This window comes from Vombatus ursinus, unplaced genomic scaffold, assembly GCF_900497805.2.
Source record: "Vombatus ursinus unplaced genomic scaffold, bare-nosed wombat genome assembly UNPS02014775.1, whole genome shotgun sequence".
NCBI lineage: Eukaryota > Metazoa > Chordata > Mammalia > Diprotodontia > Vombatidae > Vombatus > Vombatus ursinus.
In genome coordinates this window covers 13,533,324-13,551,144 of record NW_020954553.1, presented here as the reverse complement: position 1 = coordinate 13,551,144, position 17,821 = coordinate 13,533,324, and the positions used below count along the sequence as shown (strand labels likewise).

General features: G+C 44.1%; 1 protein-coding gene across 1 annotated transcript; it reads right to left on the bottom strand.

Annotated features, from left to right (window-relative positions):
• Positions 1–542: 542 nt before the first annotated feature.
• On the bottom strand, positions 543–8,607 carry MRPS15 (mitochondrial ribosomal protein S15). The gene is made up of 8 exons (XM_027864363.1): positions 8,441–8,607; positions 7,895–7,945; positions 7,291–7,369; positions 6,653–6,701; positions 5,169–5,253; positions 2,749–2,807; positions 1,262–1,453; positions 543–711 (listed from the first exon to the last, which is right to left on the bottom strand). Exons 1-8 carry the CDS (start codon positions 8,553–8,555, stop codon positions 607–609), a joined length of 735 nt encoding a protein of 244 aa, XP_027720164.1. The 5' UTR covers positions 8,556–8,607; the 3' UTR covers positions 543–606.
• Between the last annotated feature and the right edge of the window lie 9,214 nt (positions 8,608–17,821).

Here is a 17,821-nt window from a genome sequence, read left to right as displayed (position 1 = left end):
TTTCCACCCTCCTCTCCATTTTCCCAGCTCTTGCTGGCATTGGGCCACCTACACAGTAGATGTTCAATAATGAAATATAACTTCCAACTTGTAATCCATGAAACTATAATCACAGGATGCTAGAAGGGACCTGAAACCATCTATTCTAACCCTCTCATTTTACAGATGAAGGAAATGAAGCTCAGAGGATGGAAATGATTTCCTCTAGGTCACCCAGCCTGCAGTTATAGAATTGGGATGGAAACCTAGAGCCTGCTATAAACCTGGTGCTTTCTATGACACCTCTGGGCTTTCTGGGCTAAAGAGGTCCCTGCCCTTAGAAAGTAACTGTTTTAATCTATGTAATGACTTGTCATATTATTTATTAAAACACTCAAACCATCCTGGACGCTGCAAAAAAGAAAGAAAATGAAAAAGAAAAGAAAATCGAGGTGGGCCATGGTCCTTGCCTCCTAGGGGCCTCAGCTACATAGTTGGTGAAATCACTTTTCACATGTCTACAACGCTATCCTTCCCCATGTTCAGCCAGGACATCCAGAACACTGGGTTTTGACTTAATTTATTTTTTGTGTTAGACAAAGGGCCACAGGATTGGTGGAGCCTGGGCTAGGAGAGCGAAGCGTCCTGACTCTCTGACCTCTTTGCTCCTTCACGTTTCAGTGCTTCTTCCTGCTTCTTCAACTTCTTCAGCTTCTGTGCCTCCTGGAAAACCTATCGGAGGAAATGGGAGGAAACGGTCCTTGAATTCTGGATAAATAACACCTCATCCATGGAAGTGTCTAAACAGAATCTGTCCCAGTAGGGAAATCCCCTGTTGCCCAAGTCATCATTTAGTCTCTAGTGACAGAGAACTTACTACTGCATCCCACTGACAGATCAAGTCAAAACCTGCCTCTCTCTACCTCCTTTCCTCTTCACCTCCTGGCTTTCCACTGAGGCTAAGCAGAAAAGTCTAATCTGTCACCTTGGCATGCCAGCCCTTCTCATACTTGAAGACAACACTCAATTCCCCCTAATTCAGATTTTCTCCATAGGGCACCTTACCCTAACAGAAGTGAAGCCCCATCCTTTTTACCTGCAGGGTAGCTTACCTGCCACCTCTCTGGTAGGTCAAACATTATTTTAAGAGTCAAGATTACAAAAAGTCATCTAAACCAAGGCCCATGAAGGCTATTCCATGGTACTACTAGGCTGACAGAGAGCTCCTTATTCCTCTAACCCGTCCCACACCAGCCCAATTAAAGTGACTTCTGATCCTTACCGTAATACAAAAAGCCTTCTTAGCCACCCACCGACGGTGCGCAGGTCGGTAATACAGAGGGGGAAATGTGTATTCGATGTCCAGCTCTTTACATATCTTCTCAAACACCTCAAAGTTGGTCTGCCGAAGTTTTTTCAGGAGCTTTTTTCTCTGGTCAATGGTCATAAGCAGGGATCGCTTGTGAGCTTTGTCCTGTAGAAGCATCGAGTTAGTGAATAGTCAACTGTCAAGGGAGTCAGGGAAGGCTGGTCCACCAGCAATGGGATTTTCCTGATGGTCTCATGACCTAGGCTGCCATTACTCTACATAGGAATCTTGCCATTTGTGATTTACCAGTCAAGCCCTGTGCTCCTCCTTACAAAGGAGTGGTAGGGGCCGGTTTCTTGAATGAGTTTCTTTCCCCTAGTAGAATGTAAGGTTCCATCTCCTAGCACTTAATAAATGGTTGCTGAATGCATGAATTTCCAATGGGCAGACTCTAGTTTCTTCATCTGCAAGCTCAGATATGAACTAAAAAGAGCTAAGGACCTACCCACTGCCTCAATGCTGCAGAGGCAGAGAAACTCAAGAGTTGTAGCCAATGAGATTTTCAGGGTCACAGATGTAAAGGTGAAGGGACCCCAGAGTCATTTACACTATCCCTTTATATTATATGAGGCACTGAAGTTTGTCTGAGGTACCCTAGCTGGTTAAACAGCACAGCCCAGATTCCAATCTATGTCCCCAGACTCCAAATCCAGCCCACTTTCTACTTCACCCTGCAGCCTCTGGAGTCAAGTCTGGGCCTCAGCCTTCCCTTGTGAGGGGGGTTCCCCAGAAGGAACAGAATAACAACAACAGCTGTATTGAGAGAACGCTTTAAGGTTTGCAAAGTGTGTTACCTACTCTATTTCACTATCTTCAAAACCTAGGAAGGGACATACTTTAGGTGCTTGTCTTCCCATTTAATTGAGAAAATGAGGCTCAGGGAGGTCAAATAATTGTTCTGTGGTCACACAGTCAGTGTACTGACAACTAGTGCCACCTAGTGTCATCTTAATTAGCACAAACTGACAGAGACGGTCAAGTAGCATTTTAAGGACATTTAATATAAGCTATGTTTCATAATCATATAATTATCCTCCATAAAATTACATTTAGTTTGGTTTATTGGATAACTCAGTTAATTTTTTGAGTATCTGACAGAGGGTGATGTCTGGGTAAAAATCCTATTGGATGTCAAGGAGAAACACCCATTAGCAAGCAAGGGTGTGCATCTTCATGCGAAAGAAATAGGATTAATCCAAGCTATCCAAAATTTTATATCCAGTTTACTTTAGTTATAAATAAGAATACATTTTCCCCACCAACAAATGTTTTATGAGATTCCCCCCCCACAAAGTGGGGTCTTAACCCAGGCATGCTTGATCTCAGGTGCTGCCAGATCTGTCTCCACTGGGGAGGGGGTGGAAGGAGGAGGGATGGGAAGGCAGGAGGGGAAAGCTCACCTTGCGATGCTTCTGCATGTGTTCTTCATAGTTTCGGATCTTGACTGTCAGTTTTATAACTATAATACCAAACCACAAGAGGTCAGGATAGCAAGCAGCCAGAACTCGAGTCACAGAATCTTCTTACACTTCCCTCTGATTCAGTGACACTGGCCTCCAGGCTGTTCCATGAACAAGCCACTCCATTTCTCTCCTCTGGGCATTCTCTCTGGCTGTCACTTAGACCTGGAATGCTCTCCTTCCTCCCCTCCAACTACTGAGCTCCCTGGCTTCCTTTAATTCCCAACTCAAATCCACTTCCTACAGGAAGCCCTCCCCAACCCCTCTTAATGCCAGGGTCTTCCCTCTGTCCATTATTTTCTATTTATCATTTATCCTCTATGTAGCCTGTTCGTACAAACCTGTCTGCATGTTGTCTCCCCTATTAGACTGTAAACTCCTTAAGGCAGGGACTGACTTTTGCCTTTTTTTGTATCTCCAGCATTTAGCAGTGCTAGGCACACAGTAGGTGCTTAATGTTTATTGATTGACAGAGTTGAGGGTGAGCTCAGAGACTGAAGCCCAAATGCCACCTGACTTAGGTAACTTTGACCTCCTTACCCACCATTTCTTCTGTAGGGTAGGGATGGAATCCTATCATGGTAACTACCCCAGAGGATTCAGATCCTCAGCTCTTCAGTATTAGAGGTATGCCTGGAGCACTGGCCATGGTCATAGCGCTGGTATATATCAGAGGTCTGATGTGAACCAAAGCCAGCTCTCCAGTCACTCTGCAATGCTAGTAATTTACTTTTTGCAAGCTGCCAGTGGCCTGACAATCCCAATGGTCGTGGGAGCCCTGGTGGTCTTTGGCCCCTTTCAAGCCATTCAGATGGGAGGGAAGGGTGAGGTATAGCAGAAACAGGCCTGGCCTGTGAGTCAGGAGACCTAGGCTTCAGGGCCAGATGGGGGACCAGCGAGGACCTTGGACAAAGAAATCACTTCCCTTCTCTGGTGTGCTGCCTGCTTCTTTAGGAAGGTTTTGGATGCTTGATACTCTCTAAGGCTACTGCTAGTTCTAACAGTGCATGATTCCTCCTCACTTGTCAGTTCTCACTCTGCCCCCAGTACCCCCAACACATCCTTCCGTCAAGTTCTTGCTTCATTTCTGTGGGTACATGATATTACTATTTCCGGGGCAGGGCAGAAAAAAGCAGAAGATGGCGCAGAGGAAAAGCCCTCAAAACAATGACAACCCAGCTCTGGTAGACATGGGAGAGAACAGTTCTGAGACAGGGTTTTGATGGTTTCTTGCCGAGAAACCATTGACTAACGAGGCTCTCTCAAGATTGACTCGTGACACATTGCTTTTTTAGAACTAGAGCTGAACTGAGCTGTGCTCGGGTGAAAAGAGGTTGGAGGTAGGATTAGCTTAAGGACCAGCTCCCTTAAAGCAAGGTTCTCAAAACATGGCTAAGAAGCATCTCGCAGGTGGTCCATGGGTTAGTGTTGTCTGAATTAATACTTGCATTTTGTTTTTGGCAGGAATTAATTACCTATCCTATTGGCGTCTCATCAATAACAGAGAGATTGGGTACATTGTACGCACTTAGAAAATATCCGTCTGAATTAAGTGACATTTTACTATCAGTCCTGAGAGTTGTACTTTAGTAGCAAGGCAGGAGAAGGCAGGACAGGTGGTGCCGTGGCTCTGCTGCCATCAGAGTGATGCTCAGACTAGACAGGTGGAAATGCTAGTGGGAAAACTGAGGTCGCCTTCCCCAAACAGGGCTAGGAGGCTCTGGAGGCAGGCCCTTCAAACCGTTCATGTGGGTCTCTTTGATACTTAGAAACTCACCATCGAGTAAATAGAGACTGGTCGAAGGGTAGGAGAGGAAGTAAAAAGAAACTGTAATAAACAGCTGGATGCCCAGGTAGGAGATGGGAGTGGGCCAGGGTGGGAGAAGGGACAAGAACCTGGACGGTGGCATGACAGACCTGGAAAAGACCTTAGACACTTAAGTCCAATTCCTTAATTTTACAGAGCAGACTGCGCCCAAAGAGGGGAGGGGACTTAAACAGCCACAGAATGAAATTCAAGTTGGAAGGAACCTCAAAGCACAGAAATGTTAGAGCTGAGAATGTCAGAGCTGGGAGGAACCCTGGAACACACAGCATGGACTAATAGCTTAAAGGCACCTTGGAGATCACCATCCTTTTACATAGAACTGTGCCACCCACAGCACCCAACGCTAATAAATATTGTTCCAGTAGAGTTTTAGGTACAGAAGATAGTTTCATTTTTCTTGGTCACTCTCTGTCTTCCTTGCCCAAGCCAGATTTCAGCTCCTATAACCATTTGAACTGAAGAGGACTCTAGAATATGTGTTGGGAGGCAGGTCATTCCCCGCCCCCCCACCTCCATTCACCCTTGGACCAACCTCGAGCTTCCAGGGATGTGGTATCTTCTGGGTTGAGGGTGATCTGGGTTAGCAACTGCTCTGTCTTTATCTTCATTTTCTCCTTCTGATAGGGGAACAAACCAAAAAGGTTCTTCTGTATAGTCTGAGCCCTTTCATCCTCAAAACACACTCCACCTCTTTTCTCCATGTTCTCAAACCTCTTGGGACACTGTACTCTAAGGGCTGTCTTGGAAAAGGTCACACCACTGCTCCCCAGGCATTACAGAGGACTGCCTCCAAGGGAGTTCAGTAAAAAGCAACCAGAAAACAGAAGGAAGGTGATTGAGAGCTTCTGAGGGTACCTTCTCTAAAACTAAGAATCTTAAGAGATTTATCTAGGGAAGTGGTACCAAGCTCAAATAGAACAGGGGCCACTAAATGCATATAAGAACCCTTGTGGGATGAATAATGTCTTAATTTAAAAATGTAATATTATCTATGTTTTATTGCATTTATTTTGTTAAATATTTTCAAATTACATTTTGATTTAGTTATGGCTGCAATCAGCACTGCTGTGGGCTGCAAGTTTGACACCTCTGACCTAGGGCATTGAGAGCCCAAGTGACTTGCTGAGGGTTACACAGCCACTATCTGTCAGAGGCCAGACGGTGTAGTGGGTAAATTAGTTGGCCTTGGAACCAAGAAGAACTTGGTTTGAGGTTGATACTTAATAAATACATATATTGAGGCTGGTGGACACGAGCCTGACATCACACTGGGGACAGAAAGTAAAGTGAGATGGGTACCACCCCCATCATCAGAAGCAAGGACCTGTGCTTTCCTCTCGTTACTTAATTTTAAATCAGCTAACATTTCATATAGGGCTCTGCAGTACATGAAATGCTTTATCGCTTCGGTTTCATTTATTTCTCACAGTCCTGTGACACAGGAGGTGACTGGGGAGGCAATGTAATACAGTATTCCATGTACTGATTTTGGACTCAGGGGACCCTGGTTTGAACTCTGGCTCTGCCACTTAGTATGTGACTATAAGCATGTCATTGTACTTCCCAGACTTCAGTTTCCTCCTTTGTACAGGGGTTGGACTACCTGATCTGTGAAGGCCCTTCTGCCTCTAAATCTATGATCCATGACCCTATTCTCCTTGATTTATAGATCAGGAAATGGAGACCCAGATAACCGTGACTTGTCCAAGATTACAAAATAGCAGGCCCAGGATTAGAACCCAGGCTTCCTGAGGCCAAAGTGATCCTCTAGCCAACTCCTCTTACAAAACAAAATGAACCCAGAGAAATAATTTAAATAATTCTGCTCAGAGGTGTCAATATCATGATGGCAAACTACACTTGGTGTGGCAACACATCTATGTCTGACTTTAGAGCTAATGGAATCAAACACCAGAGAGAAAACACAGCAGACTCCATGGCATACCTGTTCTGACAATGAGCCACAGGTAAATGGCAGAGGGAAAAAATGCCTGGAGAAGGGGAGAAGACACTCACCTGGTTGGCCATTTCCAGAGACAAGAGTCTTTTCACAACATCATCGACCCTGTAGGGAGACCACAATGGTAAAGAACTTCAGATTGGGTGTGGTGATGGTAGGGGTAACTCCATATTTCAAGTCAGTCTGGAAAATCATGGCAACCTACAACCTCTTTCCCAAGCAGATCAATAAACTCTCTGGAGAAGAGAGGTTCCTCCCCAAGAATTAGAAGAATGACAGATTATGCTTTTAGGGGGACCATGTGAAATGATCTACTGGGATGACAGTAAGAAACTGAGGCTGTCCTGTTACAGGAGGCAGGACTTCAATATTAACCAGAATATAGGAGAGATCATCTGAACATACCTTAAGCCTCAGATCATTTATTTTTCTACTTGTCCCAATGATAAGTGGGTGACTGAAGGGAATGGCCAATGCCTCCATCTCTCCAGATCACTCTGCTTGCTCTCTGGTTACCTTGGGTCCTCACCAATTAGTCCCATTCAACCACTTCCCCAAATTGGGGCCAGCCTCCTATTCTTGACCAGCAGAAAGAATGAAAGTCTGTGATAACGGGGATCCAGTACTTCAAAACTGGCTTTTTTCATCTCTTTTCTCCCACATTCTGCCTCCAGACCATGATATACATACATACCTGTCAATTCCTGGGACGTTTTGGTAATCTTTCAGCAGCATGGAGGAAGGCAGGTCATCCATCTGGCCGGACTGGGTCACTAAGGCAGGGACAGAAGGAAACCATAGGAGATCAGCTCTCACCCTTGCCCATATGCCCCCAGTGAACCCCAACAGACCCCAGGGATACTCAGGGGCTAAGTAGATTACTGGATTTGAAAAGACTGGGCAAGTTATTTAGTCTCTAGGAGTCTCAGCTTATTCATGCGCAAAACTGGGAGGTAGAAGCGGCTATGATGGGCCTAGATGATGTTAGGGAACGTTTAGCCCCTTTCCAGTGCTAAAGTTCAGGGGTTTCTATCTATGTATCCCAATTAAATCAGTCAATCAATAAACATTTATTCCATACTTAATCAGTGGCAGGTCCAGTGCTAAGTGTTAGGCATACAAAGAAAGGCAAACGACAGCCACTGCCTTCATGGGGTCCATTATGGGGACAGAGTCCCTCCCTAGTCTCCCCTCTCCCCCCAAGACACCCTTAAAGTCTCTGGAGCTGAGGCTTTTCCCATTCAGTTTCTCAGACAACCCCAGCCCTGTCTGGGCAGGAGCCTCTAGGGGTCACCTACCTGGTTTCTTATCTGCATAGGCTCGGGCTGCCTGGAGGAGGATGCTACTTCCTAGAAAGTGAAAGGGAGGAGGGGGATTGGAAGTGGCCCCCAAAAGCCCAAACTTGCTGGGGCCCGGGTAGCATCCCCGTCCCCATACCCTGACTCTTCCCTCCGCCTCATTTCTCTCCTCCCCAGAGTTCAAAGGTCTAGCTACCAGATCAATTTCCTCTTTCCCTCCTTGATTTCTAACCCCCTCCCCCTTCTTCACTGGCCCCGCTGCCCAACTTCTTTCCTGGCCCTTCTTCTCTGTCCCGTGTCTCCCCCAGACCTCTCCGCCTGATTTCCTTCCCGGGCTTCCTTCTCGTCCTCACTGGTCCACTTCTCCCCCATTTTACTATGGGGCCCCGCCGCCTGGTTTCTTCCCTGGCCCTTGGTCATGATCCTCCTCGCCCGCTTCGTTTCTTCCACCCCTCCCCCGCTTTTTCCAGTCCCCGCCGCCCGCTTTCTCTCAGGTCTCGCTCTCGCCGGACTCGTCGCCTGATTTCGCCCCGCCCTCCCCCTCACCCGGAGGTCGCAGGGCGCACGGAGGCCCCACGGTTACTCTGGTCGATGGCCCGCAGGCCAGGGCCGGGGCCTGAGCTCGGCCCCACAGGAGCACCCTCCGCGCCGTCCTCAGCATCTTGGCCTCCGCGTTACTCCCCGGCCTAGCCTCGGGCCTCGCCGCCGCCGCCACCGCCGCAAAACGCCAGGGAGCGAGCGGACGACTCACATGGGCGCAGCCATCTTGGCCCAGGCTCAGCCAATCGAGTGCGGCTGCGGCCAGGCGCAGAGGATGGTCGAGCACATCGATGGAACTTCGGTGGCTTCTTTGAAAGTCTTAGGGAGTGGGCTCGGATAGTCCTTCAATTCTCTTCCAAATCTGCGCTCTGCCCCGTTTCTGCATCTAAATGCAAACCCCGAAGAGTTGTATAAATACTAGCCATCATTATCACCACCATCACCACCACCATCACCATCACCATCATCATCATCATCATCATCATCATCTTTGATGCCTGGTGCTGGAAAAGGTCCCTTGACGTGCGAGGCAGGAGACTTCGGCTGGACCTTAGGCAGATCTATTCTCCAACCTGGGCCTCAGTTTCCCCCATCTGTGAGTCACCGAATAAACATTAATTAAGGGTTCCACTCTGTGCCAGGCACTGTGGTAAGCATTGGGGATACAAAGGAAGACAAAAGACAGCCCTTGCCTTCAGAGAGCTCACACTCTAATGAGGGAGACAACATCTGAACAACTATGTACAAAAAGCTATATGCAGGATAAATTGGAGATAAGCAAAAAAGGGAAAGAGGGCTCTTTTACCGCTGACATTCTGTGATTCCAGGGGAATTTCTGACTCTGGGCATTCATTCAACAAGTATTTAAAAACATTTTAGATGGGTATCTTTTTTTTTTTTTTAACACTGCAATGTACCCTGAATGCCCCTCCTCCTGGAGAATCATCTCTTATAACAAAGAATAAAACAAAACAAAGGGTCAGAAGAACTAACCAACCAATGAACCAGGTTGAATGTTAGTTTTCCCTAGTTCCCTTACCTTTGCAAAGGAGGGAGGGAGGTGAATTATCATCTTTGGTGCCAGATTTAGTCATTATATAAGTTCCCAGCATTCAGTTTCCATTGTTTCACTGTTGTTTTTTCCAGTTACATAGTTGTAGGCATTTGGTATGTTGTTTTCTTGGTTCTGCTTACTTCACCTTGTGTGGATTGGTTTATGCATGTCTTCCTCAGTTTTCTCTGTATGCAACATTCATTGTTTCATAAAGCACAGTGATATTCTGTTACATACAGGTGCTATACCTTATTGAGCCATTCATTTCCTTAACTGATGGACATATACTGTGATTCCATTTCTTTGCTACCACAGAAAGTGCTGCTATGTATATTTTGGAATAGAAACTTTATTTTAGTTATCGACCTCTTTGGGGTATATGTTTAGCGGTGAAATCTCTTTAGTTGCCCTCTTAGCATAACTACAAATTGGGTTCCAGAATGAAGAACAAGCCTCTTTTAAATGTCTGGCATATGCCTGGTCCTGCTCTAGGCTGTGAGGCTTCTGTAGGGCTTTAAAGTTTACAAGTGCATTACCTGTGTTATTTCATATTTCAAACAATCCTCAAATCCCCTGGAAACAGTCTCTGTGGTCGAGTAGTTTATATTTTATTGGTTCCATCCCCCTTCTGGGACTTCTTTTTCAACTACTCTAAAACCCAAATTCATTCTCTCCCGTGTTGCTTCCTAGCTTCTTGGCTTTGTTGTTCTTCCCAGCTACTCTCCTAAATCACTGTCTTACCCAAATCATAGCTTAGAATCAAGTCACGGACTTACAGTCTCTGCCTAATTCCTAAACAAAACAACTGTCTTAACTGATGTATTAAACTTAAAAAAAAATTCCAGTGCTGTTACCTTCCTTCTCTCTTAAAAAAATCCAGATTCTCAAATTGCCTTTTATTTTGTTGATGTTATAATGAACTAGAGCACTTAGGCATGAAAACAGGATACTTAGGGATATGATTTCAATAATTGTGAGAGGGAATTTCTCCTGAAGCAAGACCTAAATGTTGGACCTGTGTTCATTGAGGCAGTAGGGCTGAGGATGATTGGGGTCCTCTATTAAGACAGGACCTATTGCCTTTGTTACTGATGGTGGGTCATTCGTGTTACTTGCATTTGCAGCATGATGATGCAGTGAAACTTGGATCTGGAATCAGAAGACCTGAGTTCAGATCCCACCTCTGGCACTTACCACCTATGTGTCCTTGAGCCAGTCATTTAAATTCCCAGGGCCTCAGTTTCCTCATCTGTAAAATGAAGGAGGAGGCTATGTAACCTCTGAGTTCCCTTCTGGCTCTCGATGATCCTATGACTAGGTTACCTCTGAGGTCTCTTTTAGTTGTAGCCCTAGAATTTGATGACTCAGGTTCTTTGGATCCCAGCTCTACTTGCTGCTAGTAATCTTAGGCCAATCACTTCATCTTTTGGATTCTTAGTAAAATCAGAGGTTTGGACTGGGTGATTTCTGTGGTCCCTATTGTCTCTAAGTCTATGATTCTATGAACTCATCCTAAGTTCATAATGTAGTCAATTTAGTTAAGTCAATATTTACTAAGCACCTACTAGATTCAGTATAGAGTGCTATTCATTGCCCCAGGCATTCGAAAATGCAAAAGAACACAGACCCTGTCCCCAGGGAGTTTACAGTTCAAGACAGTGATATGCCATGTACACAAATAAGTCAGATGCAAGGTTGAATGTGATAGGGATAGTAGACAAACCATATGTAACTTGTACATGGTAGGCTGTGGTACCTACCTCTTGGTACCATTGACTCAGACATGAAATATTTACTAAACAAGAAGGCAAAAGTAAGACTAACCAAAAACATAACATTTTCTCAAGAGAAGGCAAAAGCAGGAATAATTAAATCATAAATAAATCAAAACAAAATGTAACAGTCCACCCATAACTCAGGTTCTTCTCTTCTACTAATGTACACAGTGTCTATGTGTTTGTGAAAATAGGCATAAACTTCCAGAAACCTAGTGAGGCATAGCAGTAGGGAAAACCATGTGCATGGGGAAACTCATAACTGAGCTGCAGGCCTTGATGTTCCTTAGGGAATAATTGGTGCCACAAGTCACTGGCTGGGTGGGGTCATTCCTTTTCTGGGCCTTTCCATTCCCTTTCTAGTTAGTCTAGTTAGTCTCTTTTCACTGAAGCTGTATTAAACTTAAAAAACAAAAACAAAAACAATAGTGTAATACTCTTTTAATGATAAGCAGTTCCATTAAACCTGAACTCTGTAGAGCTATGCAATCTGGGGTATGAGACATTTCTTTTGCTTCATCTAGAGAGGGTAATTGTTGTTGTTCAGTCACATCTGACTCTTTGTAGCCCCTTTTTGGAGTTTTTGTGGCAAACTGGAGTGATTCGCCATTTTTTTCTCCAGCTTATTTTGCAGACAAGGAAACTGAGCTAAACAGGGTTAAGTGACTTGTCCAAGGTCACACAGCTAGTAAGTGTCTGAGGCTGAACCTGCTTGCCCTAGAGAGGGTAGTAACGAACAATATAGTCAAGCCTATTAGGCAGGGGTTTTTAACACTGGGTTAAGGGACTCCCAAGGGATTCATGGTTAGATTTCAGGGGGATCTTGAACTTGGATGGCAAAAAGATGACATCTTTAGTTTTAGTAACTTCTCACTGAAACTTAGTATTTCTTTCAGTTATGGATTAAAAACAAAACAGTATTTTGAGAAGGTCTTCACCAGATTAACAAAGGGGTCCATGACATAAAAAATGATCAAAAACTCCTACTGTTAGGAGTTTTCCCTTCTGTCCATTTGTACATAAGTCCAGACAGCTCTTTGAATCACAGAGGATTCTGCTTTCCTCCAATCATCTCCCAATATCAGAGCTCTCATCCAATCAAATCAACTCCCAGAGCAACTGCAGAGACTGCCTGGTTTGTCAGTTCTCAAACTATAGATGATGTATCTAAGGCATCTGAGTCCAGCCAGCTCTTCAAACATCAGGGGACTTTGCTTTCTCTAATCAGCTCCCAGCAACAGTTTTCTTCCAATCAGCTCCCAGAAGCAAAGCCTGTCTCTCTTACTTTCAGTTTAGAGAGGGGGTCAGTTGGAGCTTTAAATTTTCTCAACTTTCATTTCAGTGGCTCTCTGCCTCCACATATCCTTTCTGTGTGTGTGTGTGTGTGTGTGTGTGTGTGTGTGTGTGTGTGTGTGTGTTAGCTTTTACACAGAAATATTTATTTCAAAAGGTATAATCACAAATATAAAAACTTACTCCTCTAATACATGGGGGACATAATTCCCCTTCTTGCACTACCTCAGTCTCTGGGGAGGTAAAGGGGATTAGGTTCCCTGCTTAGCTGGGTTCCCATAGAGCACACAGTTCCAGTTCCAAGCCCAAAATTCCCCTCAGGTTCCAGTGCTAGGTACCCTGGCTCCTCAGGGTTTCCATGTTTGGTCTGGCTGACTGGCTACACCATCTGGCCTGCAAGTGCGGATCACCTGCCTCCTCCAACACCTGAAACTAAGGACAAATAACAAAGAACAGGAACAAACATTCCCAGGCTTATTTCTCAGAGCTGGGGGAAAAAAGGGAGGGCTGGGGAAGGAAAATCGTTTCCCTCTCACCGTTTTGGTTCATGCCCTGGGTGAATTGAGATCTTCACCCTTTGAATGAGGCAGGAAAGAGGATAATTCTTTGCTTCTTTCTTCTGTCATCAGCTTGTTCTGTCCTGCCCTGCCCTGCCCTGCCCTGCCCTGCCCTGCCCTGCCCTATCCTGCCCTGCCATGCTGTGCTCTGCCTTGTCTTGTCTGTTGATCACCATCCCCTCTTCCATTTCAAACCAGCACTATCTGGTGTGAAGTAATCGATCTGTAGCTTATGTTAGCCATGACACAAATATTTATTATGCAATAGTCCCACAGTCCCCAAATTGTTTATTGATATAATTTCCCCAAAATAAATTATAAAACCCTAAAAACAATGGTATTCAAATTGGCTGCTGGGAGACATTGTGCAGTAGCCATCTTTATGGTTAGTACTTTTGGCTCTGAGCTGCTTTCAAATAGATCCTCCACGTCCATTCGTCTGAGGGGCTGTTTTCTCTCAGGTCTTCAGTATTTCTTTGTTTCTTCAAATCACTTTTCTCTGTTTCATACCAAATATTCTTCTTCTGTTTCTTCCCACAAATAAAATGTCCTCATAGAAAAGGGATAGTACCTTAGACATACAAAGTAATCTATGAATTTTTTTTCCCCTGTTACAAGCATGTATAGTCAAGGAAAACAGAATTTTCCACTGACCATGTTGAAAAAAAAGTCTCAATCTTCACTTGGAGTTTATTACCTTTCTGCTAGGAAGTAGGCAGTTATGTTTCATCATGAGTCCTCAGGAATTGCTGTGATTGGTCATTGTGTTGATCAGAATTCTTAATTTAAAAAAAATTTTTTTTAATTACTTAAAATCTGCTTTCCTCATCCTCCCAATGCAACTTTCCCCCTACCTCGCCCCATTGAAAACACAAGAAAAACAAAACCTATTACTTTGTATAGTCAATCAAGACAAACAATGGTGATATCCTAGAGCATATTTGTTTCATTCTGTATTCCCTTCACTTCTCTATCAGGAGATGGGTAGCATATTTCATCATTAATCCTCCAGAATCCTGGTTGATAATTTTGCTGATAAGAGTTCAGCACAAAAAGAGTTCCACCACATTTATATACCATAACTTGTTCACTTATTCCCCAATTTATGGGTAACTTCTCAGATTCTGATTCTTTTTTTTTGTTTTTGTTTTTTTGTTTTTGGTGAGGCAATTGGGGTTAAATGACTTGCTCAGGGTCACACAGCCAGTGAGTATCATGTGTGTAAGGCCAGATTTGAACTCAGGTCCTCCTGACTCCAGGGCTGATGCTCTATCCGCTGTGCCACCTAGCTGCCCCCAGATTCCGATTCTTTGCCACATCAAAAATAGCCTCCAAGTATTTTAATACATTCTTAGAATTTGTTTTGCTTAGGACTAATTTCTCCTTTAATTTACTTTCTCTTTAATTTCCCCTCATTCCTTCTCCTTTTCCCCTCCTATTTCATTGTTGAGTGAAATGTATTTCTGTACTCAGCTCTGTGTGTGTTTCTTTTTTTGATCAGTTCAGATGAGAGTGAGGTTCAAGTGTCAGCCACTACCCCCACCTTGTTTGTGTATATGTCTACTTGTGCACCCTGATTATGTAAAATAATTTCCCCTAATCTTTCTTTCTCTTTCCCCCAGGGTATTTTTCTTCCTCTCTTTTCCATTCTTTTCTTAAGATCATCTAGACATAATAGAATCACTTCCAGGCTTTGTCTAATGGGGCGCCCCCTATGAGCCTTGATGGTGGTAGGCATCAGAAGGGGCACTTATCATCTCATATTTGAATGTGATCAGTTTACTCTTGTTTAGTCCTTTATCATTGTTCATTCACATTTACCTTTCTCTTCACTACTCTGTACTTCAAAGTTTCTACACACCCTCTGGTCTTTTCATCAGGAATGTTTGAAGTCCTCCATTTCATTAAAGATCCATTTCTCCTTGCACCTCCCCCCTCTCTCCTCACCCCCTTCCAACATTATACTCAGTTTTTTCTGGATAAGTTTTCTTGACTGTGAACCCATATACTTTGCCTTATGAAATATTGTATTTGAAATTCTTTGCTCCTTTATAAAGGTTGCTAAATTACATGTGATTGTGGCTTTGGCTTCTTGGGTACTTGAATTCTTTCTTTCTGGCTGCTTGCAGTATTTTTTCTTTAAACTGGAAACTGGATTTTGACTATGATGTTTCTGGGAGTTTTCATTTGGGGTTTCTTTTGGGAGGTGACTAGTGGATTCTTCCTCCCTTCCCCTGACTTTGCCCTCTGATTCTAAGAGATCTGGGCAGTTTTAAGCTTTTTGAAATAGGATGTGTAGGTGTTTTTTTTTTTTTTTTTTTTCCTGGACATGACATTCAGATAGTCTAATGATTCTTAATTTTTTTCTCCTCGATCTGTTTTCCAGGACAGTTGTTTTTGCTACAAGGTACTTTACATTTCCTTCTATGTTTTTCTGTCTTTTGACTTTGTTGTTAATATTTCTTGTTGCCTCATGGAGTTATTGGCGTCTATTTGGTCCATTTAAATTTTCAGAGAGTTTGTTGCTTGGGCAAAGTTTTGTACCTCTTGTGTCAAGCTCTTCATTCCCTTTCCTATTCTTTCTTCCATACCTCTAATTTCTTTTCCAATTTTTCCTCAAGTGCTCATTCTATTTATAAAAATATTTTAAAAATCTTTTTTTTTTTTCAAATCCAGCCTCAGACTTGACACTAGCTGTGTAACCCTGGGCAAGTCACTTAACCCCGATTGCCAAAAAAAAAAGAAAAAAAAATTTTTTTTAGATTCTTGCTTTATCTCTTCCAGAAATTCTAGTTGAGTTTGTGTCCAAGCTGAGTTTTCCTCTGAGGTAATGCTTGTAGATCTTTTGGAGTCATTCTCTTCTTTTATGTTTGTATCCTGACTGTCCCTGCCGCCATGATAGCTCATTATCACCATTCCTATTATGGTGAGGTTCTTTTTTTGTTTGCTCATTCTTCCGGACAACTTTCTGACTTCATTCTTGATGTTAGGGCTGGGCTCTGTGGCATTTTGGTAGAGAAGGTCTGGGCTGGTTCTGTTGCTGCTTTCTTGGGGTTTGTGTTATTCCAGAATCTGTGGAGCAGGCTGGGGACCTGCAAGCTGTCAGAGTTCCCAAAGGGATCTGATCCAGGGCAAAGTCTGATTGTTGCCTGCTTGTCTGAGCTCTGTGAGTTCCTGACCTGGGTTTGGTTCTGAGCAAGACTAAATGCTGCAGGATCCCACCCTGATGGGCCATCTGGAAAGCTCTGTTGCTCAGAATAGCAGAATTGTAGGCTCCCCTTTGGTCAGGTTTTGTTCTGATCATCCCTCTGCAGGCTGGGCTGAAGTGAGACTCTGCTTTGCACCAAAAGCGTGAGCCATTCTGTCTGCTGATGTGGCTTCTGAACTCGCTCCTTTCTCTGTGTGTTACCCAGAGCCTCCTTACTGGGGAAAGCCATTGCCCTGCCTATGTGGGTCTCCTTCGTATTCCATGTTGGATTTGTGACCTGGGGCTGGAAAGTGGCCAGTTGGCACATGTCCCCATTGCACTGCCCTTGTGGGTATCTGGTGGTGCCCTGGTGTGGGTCTGGGGGTTCCCTGAATGGGTCTGAGATCTTCTCCTTCCCTTGTGCACAGCTACTTACATGGAATGCTCCAGGCAGTGTGCTACTGGCTCTACCCATTTCCAGTGCCCAAAGACCTCCCTATCTGTTCTCTCTATGACAAATTGGGCTGGACAGAGGACTCACTGTGACTTATAGTGTATTTCCACCTCAAGATTCAATCTTTTTTAGATATGTTAGGAAAGGTTTATGGAGAAGAGCTCACTATACTCTTTCCTATCACCCTGCCATCTTAGTTTTCCCGTGGTCTCTAGGAAAATCTGGAAAACTTTAACTTGGGAAGATTTGAGGAGGCTTTGTGGAGGAGATGGTATCTTAGCTGAGTCTTGAAGGAAGAGAAAGATCAATAGGTAGGGATGAGGAAGGAATGCGTTCTAGGACTAGGGAATGGACTCTGAATGCATAGAACCAGGAGAGGATAGGCCAAGATCCACAAACATTCTTCAGAATATTTTCGGAGCATTCCGGTTGGCCTGAGGAGTAGATTAAAGTAAAATAATCTTGGAAAGGCAAATTGGTGTCAGATTGTGAAGGGCTTGAATGTCAGATTAAGGAGTTTTGAATTTTTATCCTAAAGACAATAGGGAGCCAATGGAGGTTTTATAGTAGGGTAGTGATGGGGTCTGACCAGTACATTAGGGAGATTATTTAGTCAACTAAATAGAAAAATAGACTGCAGAAGGAATAGACTGAAGGTTGTTGTTATTGTTCAGTTATTTCAGTTGTGTCTGACTCTTTGTGACTTGACTTGGGGTTTTCTTGGCAAAGATGGTGGTGTGCCATTTCCTCCTCCAGCTCATTTTACAGATGAGGAACTAAGACAGACAGGGTTAAGTGACTTGCCCAGGGTCACACTGCTAGTAAGTGTCTGAGGCTGGATTAGAATTTAGGGAGATGAATCTTCCTGACTCTAGGCATGGCACTCTATCCACCTTGCTGCCCTTAGACTAAAGGTAGAGAGGTCAATTGAGAAGCTATTACAATATTCTAGGTTGTTGGGGGCCTGAGCAATGGGAAGGTGGAGGATGGACAAATGGAAAAGATGTTGTGGAGGCAGACTTAGTAGGACTTGGCAGCTAATTGGATGTGGTGTAGGAGGAAGACTC

What these genes read in the sequence shown, in the direction of transcription:
- MRPS15 (XM_027864363.1), bottom strand. Translation starts at nt 8,555, where the DNA reads ATGCTGAGGACGGCGCGGAGGGTGCTCCTGTGGGGCCGAGCTCAGGCC. An exon ending in AACGTCCCAGGAATTGACAG is followed by an intron (nt 6,702 to 7,290) that starts GTATGTATGTAT and finishes GTCTCCCTACAG; the next exon opens with GGTCGATGATGTTGTGAAAA. An exon ending in ACATGCAGAAGCATCGCAAG is followed by an intron (nt 1,454 to 2,748) that starts GTGAGCTTTCCC and finishes ATGCTTCTACAG; the next exon opens with GACAAAGCTCACAAGCGATC.